This window comes from Alternaria triticimaculans (assembly GCF_023758025.1).
Source record: "Alternaria triticimaculans strain BMP 0046 chromosome Unknown scaffold_3, whole genome shotgun sequence".
Taxonomy (NCBI): domain Eukaryota; kingdom Fungi; phylum Ascomycota; class Dothideomycetes; order Pleosporales; family Pleosporaceae; genus Alternaria; species Alternaria triticimaculans.
Genome location: NW_026055960.1, coordinates 606,013 through 632,212, shown reverse-complemented (window position 1 = coordinate 632,212; position 26,200 = coordinate 606,013). Strand labels below are relative to the sequence as shown.

The 26,200-nt window shown below is 53.2% G+C and overlaps 7 protein-coding genes across 7 annotated transcripts; 3 read left to right on the top strand and 4 right to left on the bottom strand.

Moving 5' to 3' along the window:
- Positions 1-607: 607 nt before the first annotated feature.
- On the bottom strand, positions 608-6,650 carry J4E78_002880 (uncharacterized protein; the record flags this gene model as incomplete). The annotated part of the gene is made up of 4 exons (XM_049363524.1): positions 608-929; positions 983-6,430; positions 6,568-6,594; positions 6,646-6,650. 4 exons carry the CDS (start codon positions 6,648-6,650, stop codon positions 608-610), a joined length of 5,802 nt encoding a protein of 1,933 aa, XP_049224189.1.
- A 4,896-nt stretch (positions 6,651-11,546) lies between these two features.
- J4E78_002879 (uncharacterized protein) lies at positions 11,547-12,726 on the bottom strand (the record flags this gene model as incomplete). The annotated part of the gene is made up of 4 exons (XM_049363523.1): positions 11,547-11,598; positions 11,648-12,009; positions 12,068-12,245; positions 12,299-12,726. 4 exons carry the CDS (start codon positions 12,724-12,726, stop codon positions 11,547-11,549), a joined length of 1,020 nt encoding a protein of 339 aa, XP_049224188.1.
- Positions 12,727-13,881: 1,155 nt separating this feature from the next.
- Positions 13,882-14,428, top strand: J4E78_002878 (uncharacterized protein; the record flags this gene model as incomplete). Its single annotated transcript, XM_049363522.1, has 2 exons — positions 13,882-14,032; positions 14,094-14,428. 2 exons carry the CDS (start codon positions 13,882-13,884, stop codon positions 14,426-14,428), a joined length of 486 nt encoding a protein of 161 aa, XP_049224187.1.
- Positions 14,429-14,641: 213 nt separating this feature from the next.
- Positions 14,642-15,181, bottom strand: J4E78_002877 (uncharacterized protein; the record flags this gene model as incomplete). The annotated part of the gene is made up of 1 exon (XM_049363521.1): positions 14,642-15,181. The coding sequence occupies one exon, from the start codon at positions 15,179-15,181 to the stop codon at positions 14,642-14,644; it is 540 nt and encodes a 179-aa protein (XP_049224186.1).
- Positions 15,182-15,560: 379 nt separating this feature from the next.
- J4E78_002876 (uncharacterized protein) lies at positions 15,561-16,666 on the top strand (the record flags this gene model as incomplete). Its single annotated transcript, XM_049363520.1, has 2 exons — positions 15,561-16,015; positions 16,087-16,666. 2 exons carry the CDS (start codon positions 15,561-15,563, stop codon positions 16,664-16,666), a joined length of 1,035 nt encoding a protein of 344 aa, XP_049224185.1.
- A 333-nt stretch (positions 16,667-16,999) lies between these two features.
- Positions 17,000-18,473, bottom strand: J4E78_002875 (uncharacterized protein; the record flags this gene model as incomplete). The annotated part of the gene is made up of 3 exons (XM_049363519.1): positions 17,000-17,960; positions 18,010-18,083; positions 18,393-18,473. The coding sequence occupies 3 exons, from the start codon at positions 18,471-18,473 to the stop codon at positions 17,000-17,002; spliced, it is 1,116 nt and encodes a 371-aa protein (XP_049224184.1).
- A 3,317-nt stretch (positions 18,474-21,790) lies between these two features.
- J4E78_002874 (uncharacterized protein) lies at positions 21,791-24,892 on the top strand (the record flags this gene model as incomplete). Its single annotated transcript, XM_049363518.1, has 1 exon — positions 21,791-24,892. One exon carries the CDS (start codon positions 21,791-21,793, stop codon positions 24,890-24,892), a length of 3,102 nt encoding a protein of 1,033 aa, XP_049224183.1.
- Positions 24,893-26,200: the final 1,308 nt, after the last annotated feature.

Here is a 26,200-nt window from a genome sequence, read left to right as displayed (position 1 = left end):
GACACATGAGATGATTGGACAGACGTGAGCGAGAACGATGGAATGCCAGCAACCGAGAGTACAGTTCTCAGCGTCACATGAACCTCATAGCGAATCTGTGCATACCCAGAATCGGTTGTGCACTCATGAACTGCTATGTTATCCTGCGCCATCTCACAAGCGTTGACGTCTGCTGACGAGTAGCCTCCATCACTTCACCACCTTCACCATCACAGCATGCAAAGCAACAAACCAATCATAACAGTTCTCTCAGTATACACCATACTCTACTCACACAGGCTAGACATACATGACCCACTTTCCCCGCTCCCTCAACAGTCGGAGCAAAGGATACAAAAACAAACATAAAGACAAAAAGCCCTCATCCAACGCCATGCTAATACACACATTCCATAGTACCTAGCCTGTGAGAATGCAAAAAATATCATACCAACCCGATCGATCAATGAAACATTGATACCATGTGCATGTCATGTCATGCCCCGTAGTGGAAAGAAGAAACGCCAGTGTACGCCTGTTAATCCGCCCAAAGATGATGAGTCTTGGCCTGGTAGGCAGGCGCAAGGTAGTTGTAGTGTGGAAGGGACCCAAAACCACTGGTCATGACTTAAGCCTTCATCTTGCCGAGGAAGCCGTCGAGATCGAACTCTTCCTCGTACTGCTTCTCGTCCCAGAGATCGCCTAGTTCGTCCAAGAAGCCCTTCTTGCCCTTCTCTCTCAGCGCACCGGTCGCGTCGACGGCGTCGTTTTCGTCGATGCCTGTGCGATCGTCTTTGGCGTTGCTGGGTGGTGCTGGTAGTGCGGCAGGATCGTTGGAATCGGCCGAGACGTTGAAGAGATCGAGAATCTGGTCTGTTTGCATGGACTGGAGACCCGCGTTTTGTTGATTGACGACGGTGGAAGCGATGTCGATCTTGAATCTTTGGAGACTGAAAGCATTTGTTAGTGACAGGATTCAAGCGCGGGAGTTTCGGATACTTACTTCAAGATCTTCTCTTCCAAGGTACCGCGCGTGACGATTCGGTAAACGTTGACGACCTTCTTCTGGCCGATACGATGCGCGCGGTCCATGGCTTGGATGTCCTTCTGCGGGTTCCAGTCGTGCTCAACAAAGATGACGGTATCGGCACCAGTCAAGTTGAGACCTAGACCACCGACACTGGTTGTCAGAAGCAAGACATCGTATGAAGGATCGGTATTGAACTTGTTGACAATCTCCTGGCGCTTGGTAGCTTCGACACCACCATCAAGGCGCATGAATTGCACTGACGGAAGCAACTTCTCGAGCACGTTGTGCTGAACCATGTCGAGCATCTCCTTCATTTGACAGAAGACGAGGGCACGATGCTGCGAGACAGCTTCCGGTAGGTCGCCATTAGCGGCGGCAGACTTGTCGCTGACCACGTCGGATGCGCCGATACCACAGTCCACAAGCAGATCCTTGAGAGCGCCGAGCTTGGGTGCATGCGCGATGTCGTCGATCGTAGTTTTGTGCTTCTTGAGATATTGCTGAGTCGGCTCGTATGCCTTGTTGGTGGGACCCTTAACGACGAGCGAAGGTGAGTTGCACAGCTTCTTCATGTACTGAAGCGCTTGGAAGATATGTTGCTTGCTCTCGCGGTCGGCGTTACCGGCCTTGGACTGAATCTCCTTGCCTTGGCGCTTGGTGAAGTCGTCGAAAAGGTTGCGTTGCAACTCAGATAGATCGCAGTAGTAGTTTTGCAGGATCTTAGGCGGCAGGTCATCCAGCACCTCTTCCTTGAGACGGCGAAGGAGGAACGGAAGCACCTGCTTGTGTAGAGCTTCGATCGCCAGCGCACCCCGTTCTTGCTCCTTCGACGAGCTCTTGGCGAACCGGGAGGCAGCGATGGGCTTCGCGAAACGTTCCTGGAAGACCTTCTCCGTACCAAGGAAACCGGGCATGAGGAAGTCGAAGAGCGACCATAGCTCGAGCACGTTGTTTTGAATAGGTGTACCGGAGAGGATGAGGCGGTGATTCGACTGGAATTGCTTGACAGCCTGGCTGGTCTTGGATTTTGAGTTCTTGATCAAGTGACCCTCGTCCAGTACGCAGTAGTTCCAGGTGATGGGCTTGAGAATGTCGGCGTCGTTCCTGCAGATATCGTACGAAGTAATGACGATATCCACCTTATCGAGCTGATTCCTGTGCTGACCGCGGATAGGTGGCGACCCAACATAGGCTACGCAGCTAAGGAAGGGTGCATACTGGCGAATCTCTTGCTGCCAATGACCAGACAGCGTCGGCGGGCATACAATGAGAGATGGTAGACGTCGGAAGTTGGGATCGCCGGATTTGGCGAACTCATCTGCGCGCATATGATGATCACTTGCCACCATGCATAGCGTTTGTAGCGTTTTACCAAGACCCATGTCGTCGCAGAGAATACCGTGAAGATTGTACCGGTTGAGGAACGCCAGCCAATTGACACCCTCTTGTTGGTATGAACGGAGCGTCGCCTTAATACCGACAGGAATCTCGAAAGGCTCCACTTTCTTCGCATCCAGCATCTGGGCGACGAACTTGCGCTCTCGGTCTCGGCCCTTGAGGAGAGTGTCCGGAAGGCCTGGCGGATCTGGAATTCCAGACTCTAGTGGTACAAGCTTCACAAGCGTGGCGAAGCTGGTTGTAGCCAGTAGTCGGACGTCGTTGTCAGAGTCGCTCATACGACCAAGAACCGGGGTGATGAGGAAGATGACATATGGTAGGATCGCGTCTTCCATAACATGGATGAGATGATAGATGCACTCGATGGCTCCCTGGCGGGCGTACACATTTCCACCGTCGCTGATGGTTGGTAGCACGCTCTCGACAAGCATGGTAATACCTTCGACGGACATGACGCTGCAGACAGTTGCGAAGCATTTGGCCGCTGCGTATCGCAAGACATACAATTTACTTTGAAGAGCCTTGGCAATGAGTGGAAGAAGGTCCTTGACGAAGCCTCTGACGCTTGGGTGGAAACTGCCGGCCAGAGCACGAAGAGTCGACAGGGCATCAACAACTTCCTGGCCAAAGACGCCGTCCTCGTTGAAGATTTGCGCGGGAAGCGTGGCCTCAGTAAAGGCGTCCTTGATGGGTCGTTCGATCAAATCCTTCAGGATAGGCACCTTCTCGAAAATCTCAGCGCCGAAGCTCTCAACGACTTTCTCAAGACCCTCTCGCGCACCACGCTTGGTGATCCTGGCAGCCCGCGACTCTTCTGCGAATCGAGCAGCGTCGGGGTGATCGCGCACATCTTCATCTTTCTTGAGCGTAAGAATGCCTGTTTCGATGTGTGACTGTCCGGCGAACTCCGGTGTTTCGGCTGTCTCCATGCAGTAGAACTTGACCAGATTGCCGACAACCTTGTTGACCACACCAGATCTCTTAGCGTTGACGAGGAACACAATGTAGCCAGCGACTGCAGCTGCCGAACGCCTCTGTAGCTCAACGTTCTCTTCTTTCTTGACGCTGTCCATCATCGCTTTAATCGGTGGTGATGGCTTCTTCGGAGGCGAGTTGAGCGCGACAAGTGCACCGGCTGCAGCGGCCTTGATGCGAACATCGCGTTCCTCCTTGATGTCCTTGGCTTCTTGAATGCTCGTCTCTACTTCTTTGCGTGCTGTGTCCAGATTTGCTCCTGCGACCATGCGCGCGGACGGCGTCATGGCCTTCTTTAGCTTCTCGAACTGCACGTTGAGCAGCTTTTCGGCATCTGCGACGCCAAAGGCATAGTGGTTCGCATTCGGCATCCCCTGGACAAGGGCAGCGATCTGTGGCAGGCTTTGGACATGGGCGTCGTGGAAGATGCTCAACAAAGAGTGGCACTGAGTCCGAACAATCTGCAACTTGGGCACGAGATCCTCGTAGGCGGCAGGCCTCTCACCCTCAACCATAGGCAGCAGGGCCTGAACAAACGACTCAGCCAAGGCATCTTTGGTTGCCAGGTTCTTTCCAAACTCCTCAATGATGATCGCAGCCGTCAGTTGGGTTGACGAGTTCTGAGAGGACAATGGGGCCAGCAGCCTAGATCTGAAGGTCTCGAGCCTCGACTCTTCAGGCCAGGCTCCCATCGCTTTGCCGAGAGCCTGTGCTGCAGAAGTCCTGGATCGGATCATGACGTCCGCGCCTATGAGTTCGAGATCACCGGTGATCATGTGTCCGTCGACGTTATGAGACTGTGAGGCTGGAGTAGGTGTTGACGTTTCGTCCTTTCCAATACGCGACTTCTTTCTCCTCTTCTGAGCTGGCTCACTACCATCTGGTGGAGACGACTTACGGCTCGGCTCAGAGTCGGGTGGCGGGCCCATGGCTTGTCCGGAAGGTTTGATGAGTAGTGACTTGTTCAACGATATTGGGTGACGTGATACTCCAATAGGCGTGAGCGTGAGAGGAATGACAGCATCTAATATGGGTTCCATAAGAGGCGCCAGTTGGCTACCCAAGGCTGCGACAATAGCATTCCAAAGCTGGAGGGAGAGTTTCAAGACACCTTCGTTGCGTTCAAGCAGGATGTTCTGGAATATGAGTTGCAATGCCCTGCTATCTACCCAGCCGTCCGAGCCTTCGCTTTGGATGTTGAGGAAAGTAATCAGCGCACGCAGCACTGCCGCACGGACACTGGTGATGGTATGGCGTAGGAAGGGGAAGAGTCGTGGCACCAATTCGTGGAATGATTGGGTCGGATCTTGTCGCGCGTTGGCTTGCATCGCTTCCAAGACTTGAGGAAAGCCACAAAGCTTGGCCAAAAGATCCATGATGAAACCGGTACTGGCACTTAGGTCGTCTTGTAAGCTGGAGAGACAAGACCAGACTACGTTCATCAGGTGCTCGAGTGATTTTGGACGCATCTCGATGAATTCCTTCGCCACGGGAATAAGGGTGGCTGCACTGATGGCTCGGACATCGTCGTCGGAATTACTCAGACCGCTGATGACTGCGGCGAGGACTCCATCCAGTAATGTGCCGTCCTCGAGGAGTAGGTCGTTTCGTACAGCAACAAGGTACCGTAGTCCGATCATGCCACCTTGACACAGGGCCCACGGTGCGCTCAGAGGGTTGGTGTCGAGAGGAAGGTTATGGTTGATGATAAGGCGATTGAGAACCTGGAACGTTGCAAGGACGTTGTCGCGAGACATGTATTGGAGCAAAGACCCAAGCGCTTGTCCGGCCGTCTCTCGTATGGGCGCAATAGCATTATCGCCGGTGAAATCTGCAAAGCGATCGAGCATGAAGATGCAGACCATGCGACATGCTAGATCATTCAGCCATCGCTGATTCAGCCGATCGTTCTCCGCCCGGCTCAGCCCCTTCCGCCTGCCAGCACCACCGCCGTGGATACGGAGAATTTCTCGGAGGCCCATGGCAGCACCATGGCGTACCTCCCAGGTGTAGTCGAAAAGTTCAACGGCGAGATACGCACAGACACGCTCGAACGGCCATTCTAGCCCTTGTTCTTCAGCCTCTGTTTGGAAAGACGACTTCTCTGCTACCGGCGCGCCCTTGAACTCCTTCACAAACTTCGCGTCGTCGTCTCCACCGTTGCGGTCGAGTGAGAAGTAGTCGTTCATGGGTTCGTCCTCGTCTCCGTTCTCCGACTTCTCGAACTTTAGGGCATTAGGATGTGGGCGAACGGGGGTCTCGATGAGGTCAGCTTGTGAGTCTTTCCTTGCAGTTGAATTGAAGTCGACAACTTGGACTTTGCTAGCACCCCCGGCAGCCTGTCTCTTGTTCTTGCGCCTCAGGGCGTTCTGCTGACGTTTGCTGAGTCCTTTGCCATCAGGTGTGCCTGCAGTAGGTGAACTACCATGGTGCATGCTCTCTGACCGCGAGACGTTGGTGTCGATACGGTGCATGCCGGGAGTCTTTGGAGCGGGAGTTTGTGGCATCATCTCCTGGGGTGGTGTAAGGTCCTCAACCCATGCGCCTTCAAAGCCAAGTCGCTTGAGTAGAGTGCTCTTTTGGTACTCCAGTCGTTCAGCAGGGTCCATGGCTGCGAGCTTGTAGTCATGTTCCTTGGTGCCGAGAGAAGCTAGGACCTTTCCGAACTTGAGGATTGAGGGCAGGTCCAGTGTAGCAAGATCGAGTCCATCGGCAAGCGGTGGGAGGGTGCTATCGCCGTTCTCCTCTTTCTTGACTAGTGCGCCATTGCTGTCTTCCGATTTGACCTCGCCATGGGACTCTGATTGGGCTTCCGGCTTGACGGACTCATCCTGATCATCGGCGTTGGGGTCGAACTTGTCGGCATTGACAGCGATGCCACCTATCGCCTTGGCAGCGGCAACTCTTGTTTCCCAGCTTTTTGATCGCAAATAGGGTATGACTCGGGTAAGAAGATTGAAAAGCTCATCGGGATGTTGTTTTTGGACGTCGGCTAGCTGGTCGGCTGCTGTGTTTCGGATTAATGCTGTGCTGCCAGTCTCGAGGAGCCTTGGCGGGGGTTAGCGAGAGTCAACAGAGACAAAAGAAGCAAGGCTGTTCAAGCGTGATTGACTTGTCGCAGAAGATGGCAACGTAGTTTGATCAAGCAGTGAAAGACATGCAGGACATGCGCCGGGTATACTCACGTTACGAGACGATCCAATCTGGTGGCACTACCAAAGCGTTAGCGCGTCATGCATGCATCGATGCGACATGCGACAAACCTCATCTTCGCGCTGCACTTTTGACAGTCGGGCTCGCAGGTGGAGCGCAACCAGAAGAATTAGAAATTACTAGGCGCCCGCAGGCGTAGCCATGGAAGCACTGGGCACGGCACAGAAGTGTTTGGGCTGTATAGTCAGAGTTGTGGAAGAGAGTCACGTGATGGGGTGGTAACTCGATGCGGTGCCGGGAGCGCGTCGGAGAAGGTGGGCTGCGGGCCTATCTAAGAGAATGAACAGGTCATTAAGTAGGCTGGATCACCACCAGGAACGGGCTAGTGGCCTGGCCCGTGCATCCCGTTTCAGGGAGCAGAGGGAAATTTTTGCAACATCAACGGCGCCGGCCAGAGTAACGCAGGTGCAAACAGACTGGCTTCTCTTACTGCGAAGGCGATTCACCGTGTCCGATGTATTTTTGATGCTGGTCGTGCGCGGTGCGATGAACCGGTCGCGACTTCCTTTGACAGAGATGTGGCCTCTGCACGCTAGCCGGATCCATCACCGCTCATCAACGCGCCTGCTCAAAGACCAACTTCCAACATCTCCACCCCACCTACTCGTAATCACATACGATGATCGCATTTGGTGTCGCGATATTCTCGCGACAGCACTTGCACTTACTACTCACCCACTCACTACAGTCGCACAACCCCCAGCCTCATCGTTATCAACGCGTCGTTGTCACTAGGCTAGGCTACCATCTTCATTTCTGACAGCCAGCCAAAGCGCTCCGGTGCCCTGGTGGCTTACAAGGCTGCCTACCGGTAAGCCCTTGACCACTTCTCGACCATCGCAGCAGCCGCAAACAGTGCAGCCCTTTCCGCGACACCCTCTGCCCTATTCGACGGGTAACAAACGCGCATTCTGTATATATCCAGTAGCCGTGGCAGGGCGGATGTACCGGACCCAACCTCTCGCTTGGATTGATCTACATAAGGCGCTGCAGCTAGCGCATGCCTGCATCGACATGTCTTCTGGGGATGTCGTTCGTCTACACGCCTTCTTTTTCCTATTGATTTTCCTGTCTTCGGGCCTCAGCGCTCTCCCATGGGAATGCGACGTTTTCCCCGCACCGCTTGCGCGTTGGACATGTAATTTCGAGGTGGAGTCCAACAAACCCGGTCAACGCTTCGTGCAACCCTCTATTTGGTACCGCGCCTGTGGCTGCAGACTGCAGATAGCGGTCCGCGACACGTCCGTGCCCATCCACTATTACCATTCATGAACGACGCGTGAAGCTTTAGCGCAACGCCTGGATCGCATCGTCGAGGAAGTGTCAGGAACGCGCGCCTTCCAAGTGACACATCATAATTCTAGTTCTGTGACATCATACGTTGTGGTACAGTGTCAAGGGGCGGCCGTAAAGGCTTTGCCTTGATTATGAGGAGACTGACCTACTTATGATTCTTGAAATTCAGCGTTACCGGCCCCACTCTCCAAAAAGTTCCATACAATTCCTTCAGACAGCTTGTTTCCAGTCCTCCCCAGCTTTTGCAGCCCGTTCTCGGCATTGATCACTACAGGACGAAGAGTCCACCAGTCCGGCATCTGCATAATGTAGCCCCCTTTTGGTACTGGGGTAATAGTAAAGTATCTCAGACTATGATGCTGCTCCGCCGTGCACTTCAGCCTCGCATCCCGACCATGGCATATGAACTTGCCTGAGACGCAGCTTCGGAATCCGAACCAGCCCGAACTTTCTACACATTCCCATAGGATGGATCCACGACCGCTAGGCGGTGCTAGTACGATGTTCCCATCGAGCAATGTAAGCACATTGCCGCATGAGGTAGAGCGAATGATGACGGTAGATCCATCGGAAGGCACCCAACTCGTCGAGCCGTGATCTTTCACAGGGTCTGGAGTAACGTTTTCGGTAGTCGTGGTAGGTGTATAGATGCTAGAATCATCTAGTTCTGAGATGGATGTAGTATCGGGCTGATCAGGCTCCTGAGAAGCCATGTTCGACAATCAAAGAGCCGGTCCCACTGCGGCGTTTAGGTCTGCGCGAAGTCAAGGAATCAGTACTCTGTTCAGCAACCAATTTCTATCAGGTGCTTACCTACTCACAAAATGTGGCCCGCTTATTGTAGTCGTCGTTGTTGTCGTTGTGAGTTGGTGCTGCTGCTGCTGCTGCTGCGGGGTATGGGGCGCTCTAATCCCTGCTTGCAGTGTGGCACAGCACATACTTCGCTTCAACTGGGTGGGAGAGGAAGTCGATGTCGCTAAGTATTGCATCACTTGACGAGTTTAGGCCGTCTTTGATGTCTGACAGTCATCATGTTCTCGCGTGACATCGCATAGCCGCAGCGTTAGCCTTTGACGCACGCATGCCCTCGCACATCATGAACACTCTGAGTACATTTGAAACACCATCTTGACATCGACAGACATTTGGTGATGAGATTTAGATTAAGAAGATTATAGATCCGAGAAGAAGAATTAGGTATATAAAGCAGCCGAAATCTAGTAATTCCCCTCTACCAGTGTCCACCGAAAGCGTAATATAAAATGTATAGACTCTAATTAAGCCCGCTAGGTGTAAGCGGGGTTAAAGCTCTCGAAGAATAGTAAAGCCACATATTTTGTTTAGGTTTTTATTAACAACTATAGTACGCGAAGCAACTAGGTGTCTTCAAGACCCTAATAACACGAATCCTTGCTAGGCAGCGTTAAATATCTTTCTTGCACAGCTCTTGCTTGCTCCTTTATCTATCCTCCTCCTCTTTCTTATCTAAAGCTCCTCTATTAAGCTTAAAAACCTCTTTATTATTAAAACTACTTCTTTAAAAGCTATAAGCGTGCTCTTAGGAATCTGCCTAAGTCTTAGCGCGTCGCGCGCTGCGACTCCGAGACCTGTTCTACGCGAGATAGGCCTTCCTTCTATAACGCTCGCCGGTCTTACTAACCGCGCGTTAGCATAGATAGTTAGCATTAATAGCCTATTGTCTACATTCTCTAACTAGGCTGCTAAAGGTTATTAGGCTCTCTGATTCGACCTTTATATTGTTAGCAACGTTGTCCTTTACGATCGCGACGATGCGTTGCCTGTTGTCTTCTTTACGCCCTAAAAGACGCTTCTCCACTATGCTAAAATCCTTAACCTATACCTTAACTCCAGCTCTTGCATTCAGTCCGATATTGCACATATTAAAGAACAAGTCCGGCAGATAAGAGCGATAGCGCAAGGGGCGATTAATGCGGGCTTTGTAGTAAGCTTGTAGGAAGCGGAAAGCGCGGCGTAGATAGCGGGGATATTGTCGTATTATTATAGCGGCGCGAAGTAGACGGTCGGGGGATATAGGTTTTGTTAGTTGTGTGTATAGGCGTCTTGTCGGGATTAGATCGCGTTACTGTTGTTATTAGTAGCTGTTGTTAGTAACGAGAGCGAAATGTATAACACTAAAATTAGTAACTCCGAAACGGGCACGGTGACCCATGAGATTTAGATCGCTCAGTCAATATTCCTCTTTCCGCACGCGGAGACCGAGGAACATCGAATTGTTGTCTTCGGGATTTTGGAGGCGGACTCCCACCATGGCACGATTATGAGGTGTATTTTGGTATTTTGCAGCTCGATTGAGATTGCAACGAGAGTGTGTGAGAAAGAGAGAGAAGGCAAATGAAAGTAGATGGTTTTTATATCCACGTGCCACAGACGCGAAGACGGAGAAACATGTTGGATTCCTTACACGGCTTTTAGAAAAGCTACTGTCCTTCTTTATCCAGACCATCATACGGTACACTCTCGTTTATTTTTGTACTTTCTCATTTCGCAGTCTACGAAGCTTTATCGCGCTGTTCCGCATGTTACCAAAGAAGACGCTCTTTTGAGATATGACAATGACAGCTGTTCTCGCCGAGCCGAACACATGTAACAATTATTTTAGTTCTTTTGCGCCTCAAAAGACTGTGCTATAGTTACTCTTTCCAGAGAGCATGCACGGGGAATTTGAATGTTTTGCTACGTCGACTCCGAGACAACATCGACCCAATCGCATGCGCGTTTTTGAAAAGCTCACTTTCGGTGTGTGTGTTTGTGGGGGATTGAAGGAAGCATGGAGAACTGCTCTTTATATATGGTAGCCGCACGCTAGTCGTCCTTGCCTAGGCGTTGGAAAAATATCATAGTAGCGGAGGCTGCCTTTGGAGCCCGAAAATGAATGAATTCTTTGCCGTTGAACAGATACGTGATCTCAGTTTGATGATTTTAGGGGGGCACTGGTGGCGGGCAAGACATGCGTGAGACGTAGTAGATTTTTGGACTCTCTCGAAAGATCATCATACGTACTCTCTGAAGTTTTGAGGTATCAAATGTGTTTTCTAATGCAAAATGACAGCTCGAAAAGGGCCGTGGAAGTACTTTATATACTGAGTGAGAAGAGATGGATCGTAAAGACAGCAGTGACGGAAGACCAACACATCATCTCGGACAATGTGTTTTTTGAAACACGTAACACAATCGGGTATGGTCACTGAAGCGTTGGAAACGCCCTTCCAGTCATAGCTTTCGCGAGCCTCTCATTTGAAGAGCAGCTCGAGCGCGTCCAGGACATGGCCTTGTTGTACTATATGTTGAGGTTTTTCTTCTATCACATGAACAGTGATGGAGTGTATTTTCAGAGTCCAGAAGCCATGCAAGTGGTGGGTCGCCATTTTGGTAACTTGGAATGTGCCATCGGGATGCAGAAGGGAAGCTATCAAGGGATGGGTGGATTAAATACTCAAGAGCATGACCATTCCCAAGATTTCAGTGCCAGATGGAGTTATATTTTGACCTAGCAACTACGCCACATTACATCCTAGAGTCTACAAGGCACGAAAATATCACAAAAGTGCCTTTTCAAACCCCATGTAGTCATCAAAGTGCCCCCTCCCACATCTTTGCGCACAGCCTAGTCCTCTCATCCCTGGCTATTGAGCTGCTCGATCCGGGCGAGCAGAGCTTCAACGGCGCTAAACAATTGTTAGTAGGGTCACCGATTGGAAAGGAATGAAGACGTACTCTGAATCGGGGGTATCAGACAAGAACTGAGCCTCCAAGTCCGCTTGAGCGACGGCGAGCATAGTAGCGACGTTATGCTCGGTCGGTTCAACGTCTTCCTGTGCTTGGTCGCCCTCCGGTACCGGAGCGGCCTGGTCTCCTGCATCCTCTCCAGGGCCACCTGCATGTTGAGGGACAGGTGGATCTGGCCCGGCCAAGAGATCACTCAGAAGTTGAGCCCCGGAGACCATCGAGGGCATGAAATCGTCGTATCGCGCCGGACGGGGTGGGATATATGCTTCAGATACCGTGTGCTCGATGGCGTTCGTCGAGTAATTCTGCTTCCAGTACAACGAGGCCTTGCTGCGACCCTTCTCTGGAGCCTGCGAAGGAGGTAAGTATACGCCTCGGATGCATTTTGGTCACCTCCGGTGTACTTACCTGTTTGGAGAGATACAGCTCGATGGAGCCATCCCGAACATCGGCGTACGTATCGAAGCCCTGCGAGCGCATGTAGTAGCAGAGACGGAGCGCATCCTTGGCAGCGGGATGCATGTTGTCTGCAATACGTTCTGTCCAGTTATGAGCTTGCCGGACCGTGAGCTTCTCGGATGCGTGCCTAAAGAGCGTCAGTACATCTCTCACATCAGTCCTTACATGTGTACCGCTTACTTGTTAAGGTACTCCAAGAGCGCAAGTTGTACTTTGGTATAAGCGGGTGTGTTCACGGTCCCCTCTGCCTCCTTCACCTCGTTGTATGGGGTCTTTGGCAGCATAGAAACAAGCGTGGTGGCAGGCTTGAGAGCGGATTGGGCTTGAGGTACAGACACCGGAACAACAATATTATTGCCTTCGCCTGCGGTTCCGGTAGCCTCACCGCGTGTACGCAAGTTACGCGCCATGCTCCGTTGAATTTGCGAAAGTTCTCGAAGCTCGTCAATTGTGAGGCTGGGCACAAGCCGGTTGAGTAGCTGGAGTATAGATTCTGACGCACGAACAGAGTTTCTGGATCGACGAAGCTGGCGCCTTGCGCGGTTGAGTTGTTCGATGGCTTGCGATTCGACGAGAAGCGCAGAATCGGCGGGGTCGGTGTCAGACATTTGAGCGATAGTAAGTCTATTTATCGCATGGAGCGTTCGAACGCCGCCGGTGGCGGAAAGACTGTGAATGAACGATGGTGTTGTGGGTAATTCAATGTGCGATGGAGGACGGTGAGAAAGAAAAATGCCAAGACCTAACAAGTGAAGGAGCGTTGTGTAATCGGCAGTGAGTGAGGAAAGTGCGACTGTAAGTCCAGCCTAATCCGGCGGTTGTATATCTGTATCTATTTTTCTGTACAATATCGTGCTTAGTAGACCAGATCGTAGAGATACTCAACGTAGTTCAGAATGCAGATGTGCATGATAGAGCACATTGAATTTCTTCAGGGTACAGGCCCTTTGACTGCCTTCCACATCGCCAGGAAAGTAGGAATGCGAGTATACAGATGGAACCAAAGATGCGTGATGAGATGACGGTGTGTCGCGATATGCCGTACGAACATTCGTGGCTGTAGCTGCTCAGGATATCGTATTTGTGTCGTGACTGTCGTGACGCATTCCTACCTAAGCACCACCGCGTTGGACGCTGCAATGTTGACAAGCTTGTACATGTCTCTCGTTAGATATCCATCAGCATCTCTACGCCATACTCAATACCCACGACGCCGCTGTCCTCGCATGTAGGTGGTTGAAGACGTTCATCTGCGAAGCCAGCTGCTAGCGTCCAGTCATCGCACCCACCAAAGCCCGCCTACACAATCTGCGACCCCACGAACCAATCAAGCCGAGCCCAATAGACACCCAGCCCTAGAGTCCAGGCGCCCTTGGCCCCGCGTAGAGAACTTGAATGGCGGCCGTCCAGCCAAGAGATGCTGTCCGAGATGCAGGTTTCCACGCGGGACGATCAGTTGGTCTGGGTTTCTGGTTCAGATGACGTATAGCGCAACCCATCCACGCACCAACCCCTGTCTCGATGCCACCACAGCGGGCCACAAACTTGTAACAAGCACAGTGCAAGTGATCGAGGATGAGATCACCGCTGGCGCAGATGGCGTACACACGGGAAGGCGCAGGCGTGCAGGTGGAGTATATATATGGCTGACTGCCTGGTCTGTGTTGGGTCTTCACATGCAAATACACACAACCTTACGAACCTCCCAAATTACTGCTCATACACTCCAATACGATTAATAAACAATATCCACACTACCCAAGATGTCAGACCAAAACAAGGGATCGCAGAAGACCTACAGGGAATCCGCGGGAGAGTACTACAACCAAAAGTACGAGACATGGATGCCATGGATCGAGGACCAGTACCTGAAGTGGTTCACCAAGGATAACAAGGCTTCCTACGCTACCAAACGTACGTCTCTTACATCTTAACCCATCGCTAACTACACATCGCTAACGTATATTCCCCACAGAACAACTCGACCAGACCAAGGTCACAGGCGTCGACCAAGTCGACAACCTCCAAGACGGCGTAAACAACCTCGTCGGCGGCCAAGTCGGCAAAGGAGGACTCGCACAACCCCTCGGTGATGCCGTCTCCAAAGAGGGTATCAACCGTGCTGAGCGGGGCGGCAAGGACGACAAGGGAAACTCTATTGAGAGTCAAGGACCACTGGGTGGTTATGGACAGAGTGCTGCAGATGGTGTGAAGGGAGGTGCGAGCAGCGTTGCCGGAGGCGCAAAGAGTGCTGGTGGATACGTTGGGGGCATGTTTGGTGGAGGCAAGGGAAAGGAGGAGAAGAAGTAGGGAGTTGGCGGTCGACGGACGATGATATGATACCATGATTTGTAGGCACGTTGTTTTGGGAGGATCAGACTGCCAGACTTTGCGTTGGGTTCGATAGCATGAGTTTAGTATTCGACTTCTGGAGTAATATGTTTATACCCTCTATCCATCGTTGTAGAAGTCCTGAACGAATGAGCAAGCCTACTTCAGATTATCAACACTGCGGGGTCTTCACTATGACACAGCATGTGCATCAACATCCACCACGGTCCCCTCTCCTTCCTCCACGCCAAACAACTTCAAGCAATTCCCTCTCTTGAACATCCTCGCGCAGTCCACCGCATTCGGCTGTCCCTTTTCTACGTCTGCTCCCCCCTCATACAACACTCTCACAACATCATCGTACCCTTTGAACACAGCCCCCGCAATAGGACTCTGACCCCTCCCATTCAGCACATTCGCATCCGCGCCGTTATCTAGCAGCATCTTCGCAGTCTCAGCCTTGCCATGATAGGACGCCAGCATGAGAAGTGTGTCGCCGGATGAGTTGGTGAGGTTCTTGGGGATGCCGGCGCTGACGTATTGCGAGAGGGTCGATGTGTCCCCGCTGCGGGCGAGGTCGAAGAGGCGCGCTGCTAGGTCGAGGGCGGCAGGTGGGAGGTCAGAGGTAGATCTTGCGTCGGGCGGTGCTTGGACGGCGCCATCGGTGTCGGTCGCGCCTGTGCCTGCTGCTTGGGCGGCTTGCTGGCCGTAGGATTCTTCGTAGGATGGCATCTTTGAGGCACGCTGGGCTGTGTGCGGGTATACGGTGCAAAGTGAAGATGGCAAACGTTATGCGTGTAAATTGGTAATAATGGCAGATCGCCGGCTGATATCTCGTTTTACATGGTGAAAGTCGAGAGCGCAGACGCTGAATGAGAGCAACAGGCGCAAGTATCCATCTCCCGAGTGTCGATGACGAAATCAATCCCGGTCGCGCTTTCCGAGCACAAAACGCGCTAGTGGACGCTCCATCGTTTTGCTTGGCGGAGATCGCGACTTCCCCAGGGCCCATTCCATTGTCCAACCCGCAGAAGTTAGCCTTCCCACCCAACCACCCCCCAATACTACGACGCCAGCACAAGAGGCCGGTACTCTTGGTGATCGCGCGACCATGGCTTCACCACCGCATATCCCACAGCTCAACGTCCCGGGCAGTCGCAAGCGCGGTAGCATATCCTCTCACTCTGGCGCGCCCACAAAGAAGCGCAAACCCTCCAACCTACGCAACGCCTTCTCCCCAGATGCCGAATCAGTCGGCGGCTCCCCGCGCCAGTACTCGCGTTCACCGTCCGTGGAAAGCAACATCACCACATCGGTCGTCAACGGCGTAGGAGGAAAGAAGCGACGGAAGAAGGGCGGAGATGGAGGTAGTGTCGCGGGCTCAAGCGCGAGAGGCGGCAAAGGCGCCGATGGACGAAGCGCAATAGGAGGTGAAGACGAAGATGGCGACGGCGGAGAAGAAGCAGAAGACGACGATGACGATGAGATGGGCGAGGAAATGGGCATGGAAATCGAAGGCGGCATGAGTGTTGAAGCACGCAGGAAACAGGAGAAAGAATACGAACGGTACGTCCCTTCTCTACACTCGCTGGTATTTCTTCCAGAGACTGGTTTACTAATACGATGTGATCCAACAGCATGCTAGAAGACTTCATGACACCCGCGCAAATGGACCGCTACGCAACCTACCGCCGCATCCGCCTTAAGCGGGAAACCGTCCGCAAACTCGTCAACCAAACCCTCTCCCAATCCGTGCCCCAGCCCATCATTATCGCCGTAACATCCTACTCCAAAACCTTCATTGGCGAGCTCATCGACCGCGCCCTCACCGTTCGCGACGAATGGTCCGCCGTCCGCACCCATCTGCCCAACCCAAACTTGCCGGGGCCCATCCTCAGTCAGAGTCTGGTCAGACCTAGTGCTCATATCAAGGATGATAGGAATAGGCCGACTAATTCCGATATTACGAGTGCGGGATGGTATCCTACGCAAGTTGATCGCACGGAGAGTCTGTGGAAGGAGGTGGAGAAAGATGCTAGTTTGCAGGATAGGCTGAAGGCGTGTGATAAGGGACCGCTTACGCCAGCACACCTGAGAGAAGCGTTGAGGAGGTACAAGAGGGATCGGGATGGTGGGGGTGCTGGATTCGCGGGCATGAGTCTGGAGGGTGTGGAGAGGACTATGGGCAGGACGGGTGGGCGGAGGCTGTTCAAGTGAGGTCTTGTTTTCACGGCGAGGGCGACTTTGAAGCATAGCGACGGCGTTTGGGACATGTATTGCTAGCATGAGAGTACACCTGGAAGAGATCTCAAAGTCAGTAGAACGCTGACGATCATGCAATACCACATTACTACGAACATCTATTCGCAACATGTGGACGAACTTCAGCAATGCAACGCCTGATTCAATGGTCATAAATAAGGGTGGAAGTGAAACCTTCTCAAGAGGCATTTTGTGAAGAGCTACATTTATCATAGCTATTCATCATTCCAGTCCATCCCAGCCGAAGAGAGAACACCTTAGGAAATCATAACGCTAACCAACAACCATCTAGTTCTCGTGCATAAGCTCGTGGAAGGTCTCGGTGGCATACTCGGGCTTGCCCTGCTCGAGCTTCTTCTGGCCGAGCTTCTCCTTGGAGAAGGTAGCAGCGTATGGGTTGAGGCGGAGCTGCACCTGGAAGTTCTTGAGCGGGTTCTTCTTTTGTACGACACCACGCTTGGAGACGGCTCCGCCACGGACAGGGCGGAGGACCTTCTGGACGTCGCTGGAGTTGATGATCTTGCTGAGGTCGGGCTGGCTCATCATGGTGGAGGGCAGGAGGTAGTCCTTCTTGAGCGCTGAGGGCTCAGCGGTGGATCCGTAGACCTTGTCGAGAGCGCTGAAAGCGGATGAGGTCCAGACGATGAAGCGACCGAGGTGGCCACCGGGGGCGAGCTGGAGAAGGTTCAGGGAGTAGACGGATGAGGTCTCGACACCTGGGATGTTGCGGAAAGCAAGGACGAGCTCCTTGCCATCCTCCTCGGGGTTGTAGATGACGAGGGGTCCGCGGCGCTGAGTGTGACGGCGGCCACGGAGCTTACCCTTACCAGCGCGGACCTTGCGTGTGTTGCGGGCCTTCTCGACATCGGCACCAGCACCGACAGCCTTCAGTAGAGCGACGGCGGCGGAGGTCTTCTTGATGGCGGCATCGGCGAAAGCAGTCGATGAGATGACGAGAGGAACCTCAGGGACGGTGCTGATGGCGTGACCGCGGGCAAGGAGAAGAGCAGGGCTTCCTGAAGCAGCGAGCGCAGACGCGGTAGCGAAACGCTTCTGGTTCAGGTTGATCTTCTGGTGCCACTTGCGCCAGACCTTGGTGGGAGCGAACATGCGACCGGAGCGGCACATGTTACCGAAGGCAGCCTGACCGGCACGGTGAGTACCTCCACCAGAGACACGGGGAATACGGGCCACAGCGCGACCGGTACCCCAGGACTCGGCAGAAGTCTGGTGACCAGCCTTCTCGGAGCTGCTTGTTGTTAGACTGTGTGGTTGTGCAGCGCGCGAGGTAGGCTTACACAGCGTATGGCTGGCGGCGGTTCTTGTTCATGCCAGTGTGCACCGCGTGGACGATGTCAGGGCGGATGGGTGCCTGAAAGAGTTATTAGCATTGGCCAAAACACCTGAAGCGTGTCCGAATGCGTTGCAGAGCCATATCCAAGAGACTGAGAGAAGCAGACAAGCCAAAAAAGTGCGGCTTTCGCTACACTCTCATGAGGCCGCATCATGGGAAGAACTCTGCGTAGTCCAGCTCAATGCGAGCATTCTCCGCTGCCACTTGTGTCCCCGCTCTTTCGATGTTCTTCCCATGTGTGCACTCCTCCAGCAGCCGTCGCAGCCCTCAGTCCCTCCGGTTGTGGTTTGCATCGTATCGCGAAGTTCGAATTGCGGCGGAACTGACCTTGAAGACATTGGGCACGGGGACGGTGTCCTTGGTGACCTCGCCCTTGGCGGAGACGACGGTGACGGTTGGCCTCGACATGATCGCTGTTGTGATTGACCTGGTGGTTAGTTGTCGCGAAAAGAAGAGGCTCTCGACTTTCGAGTTCTTCGGGCTCGCTTGAATTTCGCATGGTGGGCGGCGCTAGCCCGCTTTGGCTTGGCGTTAGTGGTGGTCATTGATGAGCGCATCTGCACGCTGAACAACAGAACATGCACTTTGGCCTGGAGTTTTGCGAAGGTTATTAAAATCTTTTGAACATTGAGCTATACTGTAAGGCGAAAGCGATGATGGCTTTGAATGTTTCTACCCCAATTTCTTCGTGGATGAATACCTACCAACGTAGCCATGCTGAGTTTGTCATTGCTACGGCCATGTCAGGTACTGACTATGAAGAAGCCCGATATAAGATCTCGTCTTTTACATATGTAGAGGTTGCAGGTAACAGAGAGCTTGTTTTCCATTGAATGAACTATTAGCTTGTGGAATGGGTCAATTTCCAATACTAATACATCGAATTTCTCATCAGAGAGTGCAGTTTAACCACATCTACAGATGAGCGCATTGTCCTTCCGTCATACCTTCAAATATGCTTAGAGAACAACGTGACTCGGTAAGAATGAACAGCGACTTGTAGCTTCTGACACAGTCACATCCCCTTCTCATACAGCACCCACGACCTGTTACACATGTCTCTGGCAGCGTTCTAATCCAGCTGAGATATACAAAGCGCCTATGTCAAAGTTGTGACTACAGCTGGACACAAAGGTACATTACTCGTTCTTGTGAGCGAGCATAGCGTTCCATGTTATGAAGTCGGACGCAAGTCCGGAAAAGCTATGACATGCGCGCAGTGTGTCGTGGTGACGTGCTACAATACAGGTACCACGGCACATAGGCCACAGGGGCGCATGAACCTCATTTGAGTATGTTGAGACTTCACGCACAACCAAACCTATGATCAGGTCGACCGTGAAATGTACAGAGCACGTCCCTGCTTGCTGGTCGACGTCGTCGCAGAGGATTAGGTTCTCGGACCGCCAGCACGATCGCAAACATTTGAACCTTACTGAGGCCCGTGATACATCACCCCTTATCTTTTATCTCGAAAAGAATGCTGCTTGGTCCAAATCACCCTAATAGCGGGAGAACCAGACTGTTCTGTCACAGCTGCTACGACTCACTGCGTGTAGCGTCAGGGCCGGCAAAGAGACTCGGGCCTTATTGGGGCCTTGTGTTGGGAGGCCAGAACACTTCCCAATGACGACTCAGTCGGGAGACCCGTCTAGTTGGTAGCGAAGAGTTGGGCTCTGATCTCCACGTTGCAAGTTGATAAGTATGGAAACTACCAATGAGTCGCTCAGTCGACCTATCCCGATCTCAAGAGCACGTGCCCAGGAAGATGAGGCGGACTGTCCTGAGTCGTTGGATCTTCGCATGGGTACCCGAATCGGTGTCGCGTTGCTTTTTAGGACGGATTCTGCCGGTGTTAAAAGATGCTGAAACGCATTTGGTGTGGGCTCGCCGAATCGGGGCTTTGCGTAACAGAAAGAACAAATTACCAACATTCAGGGCACAGGCGGCGGCAGAGGTGGAAATACGTTTCGGCAGGTGCTGCAAGGACTGCGGCTCTGCCTGGCAGTCATACGGGAAAAAGGTCCACAAATGCTGTGGGAGAGTTTAGGATTGCGAAACTGACGGCAGAGAGATGAAACGCGTGGTAATCCTCACATGACGGAGACGCAAAAACTCACCCCGCCAACAGGTGGGTCGATAAGTTCCCACGGTGCGTTTCACGTTGCAGATATTTGCTCCGACTGTTTTGTGCCTCAGAAGGCCGCGATGAAGTCAGTCGCAGTCGCAGTCTTGCACGCAGCGAGAGTCGAAACGATGGCTGTGGCATGCGAAGCGAGGCCAGGGTGTCCCGGCGGTGGTGAGCGCTGACAACAACGACGACCTGGACGACGAGTAATTCATCTCGAGCGCGTCGAGGCCGGAGACGGGACGGATTACATACTGTCTGGGGTGTCTGCAATATGGCGCGGACCCCAACCTCTTTCCGAGGTATCTCGTCTGGGCCTTCCCGTCTTCAGGATGCGGCCTCCAGGGGCCTACTCTAGGCTCGCCAGGTTCGCCAGGTCCGGGGAACAAGGGCAGAAGGGCAGTTTGTCGAGCGCAGTCTCCTGTGGAGCGGAGGCGACGAGTGTTTGTTTGCTAGGCGAGGGAAATGACGGCTACGCGTACGCTGCGAACCAAGATCGGCCGCGGTACGGTAGACAGGCTGTAAGGCGCGGTGGTTGAGTGGACTGGCGCGTTTGTGTAGTATGGTCCCAAGACGCTCATGGGTCTGACATGCTAGTGTCCTAGTGGTCGCAGCTGCCTCGTAGCGCACCGGCGGCGGTTGCTATTCCTGGAACGTCGGCGCTTCCACAGAGCCACTAGCGCAGCTCGCAGTTCGTCTCCCCCATCCATCGACAAGACGCATTCACGCCGCCTCAATCACGACACACAGCGTGCTCGCCTCGCCTACCACGACCCCCTCCTCCCACATCCAGGCGGCAGCGGCTCTGCGATCGACCGGCTTCCCTCGTCCGCACTGCCCAAGCTGGTCACCACTCTGCCCTCGACCCTCCCCATCGTCCAGAGTGCGTCGCAACAGACCCCCATCGTGAGCGCGGCACCCACCCTCGACCGCGCCTTCCTCACCACCGCCGCTCGCACCACCCGCACCACCCGCACCCGCTGCGTCGCCCGCTCCTGCCCTTTCTACCCACTACGCCGCATCTCCTCAGGCATAGGCGCATCGCCGGCCCAGTCGCTCCTTCCCCCAGGCGCTTAGTAGAGGATCTGGTATTCTCGCTCCAATTCACCACGCCAGCGCCCCTCCCCACTGCTGTTGGCACCCAGGTAAGCCGCATCTTCTCTTCGTGTCCCAACTCCGCATTCCTGTGCCCCGTTGTCTGTCTGGGCGAGCATGACTGTAGTCGAGGCAGTGTACGGGCACCTGTCACCTGTCAACCGTTACCTGCTCGACCATGTGCACTCTACCACCAATCTTCGAGTCTGGGAACAGCTTCTCAACCTGTCTTCAGCCTCCATTCCCCACTCCCCCGTCCCGCCGCCCTCGTTTCGAAACACATGCGCCTGCCATGTCTGCCTCGCCCACAATATCCCATGATGCTGACACTCCGACTCTGAAAAGGGCTTTCTACACACCTAATTCTTCTTTCCCTTCCAAGAAACTCGAGCAGTCCTTCACCCACTGCCTCCCTTCACCCTCCACCTCAACGCGAGCTCCCCGTCCGCCCAGTAGCACTCGCAATCACTGCCCCCGCTTGGCAACACACACAAGTCCCAGCATGGTTCAGACGAGCGCGCGCTCATTCATGCCCATGCCCTCATTCGGCGCCGTATTTGGAGGAGAGCACCACAGCAAGGGCCAAAATGGCGGGAATGTAGCACGTCCTGCCACGAGCCCTAACACGAACTCGGGCACACCCTTCTCCTCCTTCCACATCCACAGCGAAAGTCGCGACAGTACATCGACGGGCTCTTCCGACAACTCCCCGACCACAACCATATCAACCATGGACTCGTCCTCGGTGACAGACCCCTCTCCAGGCGTGTCTCCCGAATCGCCCCTCGCAAAGACAATCACGCCCTCGTCTTTCGTTGCCGACTTCAGGTCAAGACGAGCAGAGGCACCTGTCGGGGAACCGTCTGCCGGCCCATTCTTCGAATTGCAGCGTCCCACAACACCTGCAAAGAAGCCTCGGAATCTCAAGAACCTTGGTATCAACACAGCGTCTTCGCTCAGCAACTTGCGCGCGCACACCCCAGCTCCCATAGCAGTCGCTCCCAAAGAAAAGAACAGTTCGGCACCGCCATCTCCGTTGTTTATCAAACCACCGACACCCCCGAAGCGTCGACCGTCCAACTTGAGCTTAACAATCTCAACGCCTGGCAGCAATGAGAGTAAACCAGTACGGTTGCTCATACCCTCAACACCGTCCTTCAATCGCCCACCGCTTCGCCACTTCCAGTCATCTCCTTCACTACCATTATGTTCACCGAGCACGAATCCAATGGGTGGTATGCAATTGCCTCCTCTACGACCTGTTGCACCTAAGCAAAGTGGCCTCAGCGAAGTCCCCTTTGAAATGGAAGAGGAGGAGGACCAGGAACCCAACTTCGATGTTCCCCAGTCACGAGAGGAGAAGCCGGCTGCCTATCCTAACGGCCCCATCTGTATCTATGAGTCTGGCGTGTTCCTCTACTTTGAGCCAACTGCTATCCAGGCCACGACTTTCGATGTCATTATCAACGTCGCGAGCGAAGTGAAGAACCCATTCACCACGCCAACGGTGGAGTCACAAAAAGATATTGACGCCAGGCGCATAGATGGCCCACCAGCGGAGAATGTTGATTTTGCCACCCTTGGACAGAGACCAAAGCAATCATTCGGTATGGACGATGGCTCGCCAACCACACCCAAAGCCACGCCGGTCATGCAAACCATACAGCCGCGCGAGGTTGTGATCGAGGGCAAGACATACAAGACACCAGAGTACATTCACATGCCCTGGGAGCACAACACAGACATCGTTCCCGATCTTCACAAGCTGGTCAGGATGATAGACGAGAGGGTTCAGCGTGGGAAGCGCGTACTCATCCATTGCCAATGTGGTGTCAGTCGTTCTGCCAGTTTGATCGTTGCCTACGGCCTGTACAAGGACCCGCAGATGAGTGTGCAAGAAGCGTACGACAAGGCAAAGAAGCGAAGCAAGTGGATCGGACCAAACATGAACCTCATCATGCAATTGCAAGAGTTCCGCAACAGCTTGTTAAGACAAAACGAAAGCCGCTCATATCACAACCAAGGGTATGGACGCCGATCTGCTGGCCTTCCCTCCACCCGCTCCACAGGAAACAATAAGTACTCTTCGTACGATAGGGACTCTGGTTCGGGATCGCGCACTCCACGAACAGCGCCGCTACCACCCGACAGCGACATTAGCATGCAACGGGCAAGCACAGGCAACATGATGGCTATATCTCCAGGTCCCCTATCGGCACCCACTGGAGCCTTCTCAGCCGGTTTCCGTCGGTCCTGGGACTCGAGCCCTGCGCACTTTGATGTCCCATCCGAGCCCTCTCCGACGACAACGACGCCCTATGTCGACCCCACAGGTCACGTTGTGCCTGTAGTCTCCGTCACTAACGACAACGTGCCGACCATTCAGACTCAAGATGTTTCTGACAGCGAAGACTATTCCGAGCCTACTCTCAAGCTTTCCTCTGTCCCCAACTTCTCACGTCAACTTCCATTACGATTGGGCCTGAGCAACGACGAGGGCTCATCATTCGGATCAGGAGAGAGACACCTGGCGCCTCTACAACCATCAGGATTTGAGCCACTTCGATCCCCAGCTGTAGCAAGTTTCAACATCCCTTCCTTCAGCTCCTACGACGCATCCGATGCTGAGGTCATGTCGCCAATCAAGACTTCTTTTGACAACCCATGGCCGGCAGGCTACGATCTGGACAACGAACCTTCCGCGCCTGAGATTACTTCGCCAGTGGCTACGCAATTTCCTAAAGATGTCTTTGGTCGCACAGACGCAAGCCTAGAAGATGACCTAAAGTCGCCACGTGCCACGGAATTCCACATGACTCCACTGAAGCCAAGGATAGCAGATGAAGATCCATTCGGCTTGACATCGCCAACAAGAGCAGACTTCAATCCGTTCGACAGGCCCAGCATAGCGGCTATCAAGGACTCTGAAGCCGAGGATCGACGGCCGTCATTCCAAGCCATCCTACCGCCTGCCCATCAGACTTTCAACGGCTTTGCATCGCTGGACGGTACGGCGCAAACGAACCCCATGTTCCAGGCTCCCAGCTTGCTGTCCATGTCCTTCCTAAAACATAGCCAAGACGCCGGACCACGCATCGACAGCCTTAGCAATTCACCCGAAAAACAAGCCTTGACCCCTATCGACCCGGCTGAACCTGTTCCTGTAGCGTTCCCCAAGGCACCGGATACGCCCCGATCGCCTAGTCAAACCTTCCTTTCAACTCCCGCCAAGGCCATTCGTACTAGGTTCTCATCACCGAACATGCGCGAACAACGAAAGTTGCACAAGCTACAAACGGAGATTCAGTCGAAGCTGCCGAAACCTTCTGCTCCTCAACATGCTGCTGATGACATCGATGCTCTCATGTCACCGCGTGCTGAGGAGTTCACAAGGAACCCCTTCCATTTCGAACTCCAGTCTTCTGGCGACGACACGAGTCCGGTATCTTCCAACGAGACGATAAAGGACGGACGAAACGGCCATACCGCATGGGAAGAACCACTACCCCGGCAATGGACGCCTGAAAAGGCAACCGTTGACCCCCGGAGTCCTGTTCAAACTGGCAGTAACCCCATTGTTCGGAACATCTGGGACGTACTGTGAGCAAAGGCACAAACAGACCGAAACGCAAACTCAAAATATGCGGAGTGGACTTGCTCAATCTAGAAGCTTCCGGAGAAGACGCCGCGCGCACAAGATTAGGTAGCTTCGGCCGCCTTGTCGGAAATTACGCGACCTCTCTCCGAAGGATCGTCCTTCGCCAACAGGAGCTCGCGACGCCACCAACACTGAGCGTTTGGACTCCTGACAGCTGCATGTCACATTGGCCCACTTTGCAGAGTCGACGTTGGATGTGCAGCATCTCCGTTACCGTTGGCAGCCGATGCATTCCAACGGTCCGGCAGTCTCCATCTCGTATTCCCTTGTCATCAGTCATTTCCTTTGTGATCAAATCTTTCGTTTCTTTGCAAGTCCGTACAGTACGGCTTTACATATTCGCATGTTGGGGGCTAATGCGCGTTGAATTACGCAGAGTAATGTTCTAGTTTCTAGTACCCTAGTACCGCCATCCCCTCGACATACTGACACTCCTTACAACAACTTTTCCTCTGGACAAAACCATTACTACATTCGCTGCCCCTTTGTATATCTATCTCATCTCCTTACTTTACACACTCAGTATCGATGTTACGAGCCATGCAAAGCGACTGTCTTCTGGCAGAAAGCACCCACTTGCGATCTTGGGTTGCGTCCTTGGTTTTGTGTTTTGATTTTTCTATTTTCTGGTTCGCTTGGCGAGTTCAGCCAGCGAAAGGCGTTTTGTGGGAGAGAGGGAGAGAGAAGGATCTCGACAGATGGATTGATCATATCTTTGGGCTTTTCCTTATTTTTCCTTTTCCCTCTCTGGATTCATCTAAGGGTTTCTGGTGGAAAAGGCTATGTAAATGAATGGAACACATATTTCAACAATGGGTCGTCCGCTTACTTATGTGTGTTAATTGTGTATGCGACCCTTTGTTGGCGATACGGCCTCTCACCACACTGGGTAAACTTCCTGATCAAGCGTACCCCCACGAGCAAATGAACTGGCATGGCAAGTCCAACCGAACACCGTTTTGTTGCTGACCAAACATGCGACAGCTGAAGTAGCATCTCGCGTCTGACTAATAAAGACACCCGCTTACTTAGTTCCTTACACACACCAAAGGCTTACATACATCTCACCTGCATTGCTTCTACATTATCTGGTGCTACAAATGTAGATCTGACCTATCTCTGCAAGATAAGAGTTGTGCAGATCGCCGTTCTTGGTCACGGAGGGATAAAAGGAAGGGTTGAACTGGTAACACAGCTAGTGGTTGGTGGGTGGGCTAAAGGTAGTTGCGGTGTGAGATGGGTAGCTCGCGCGGT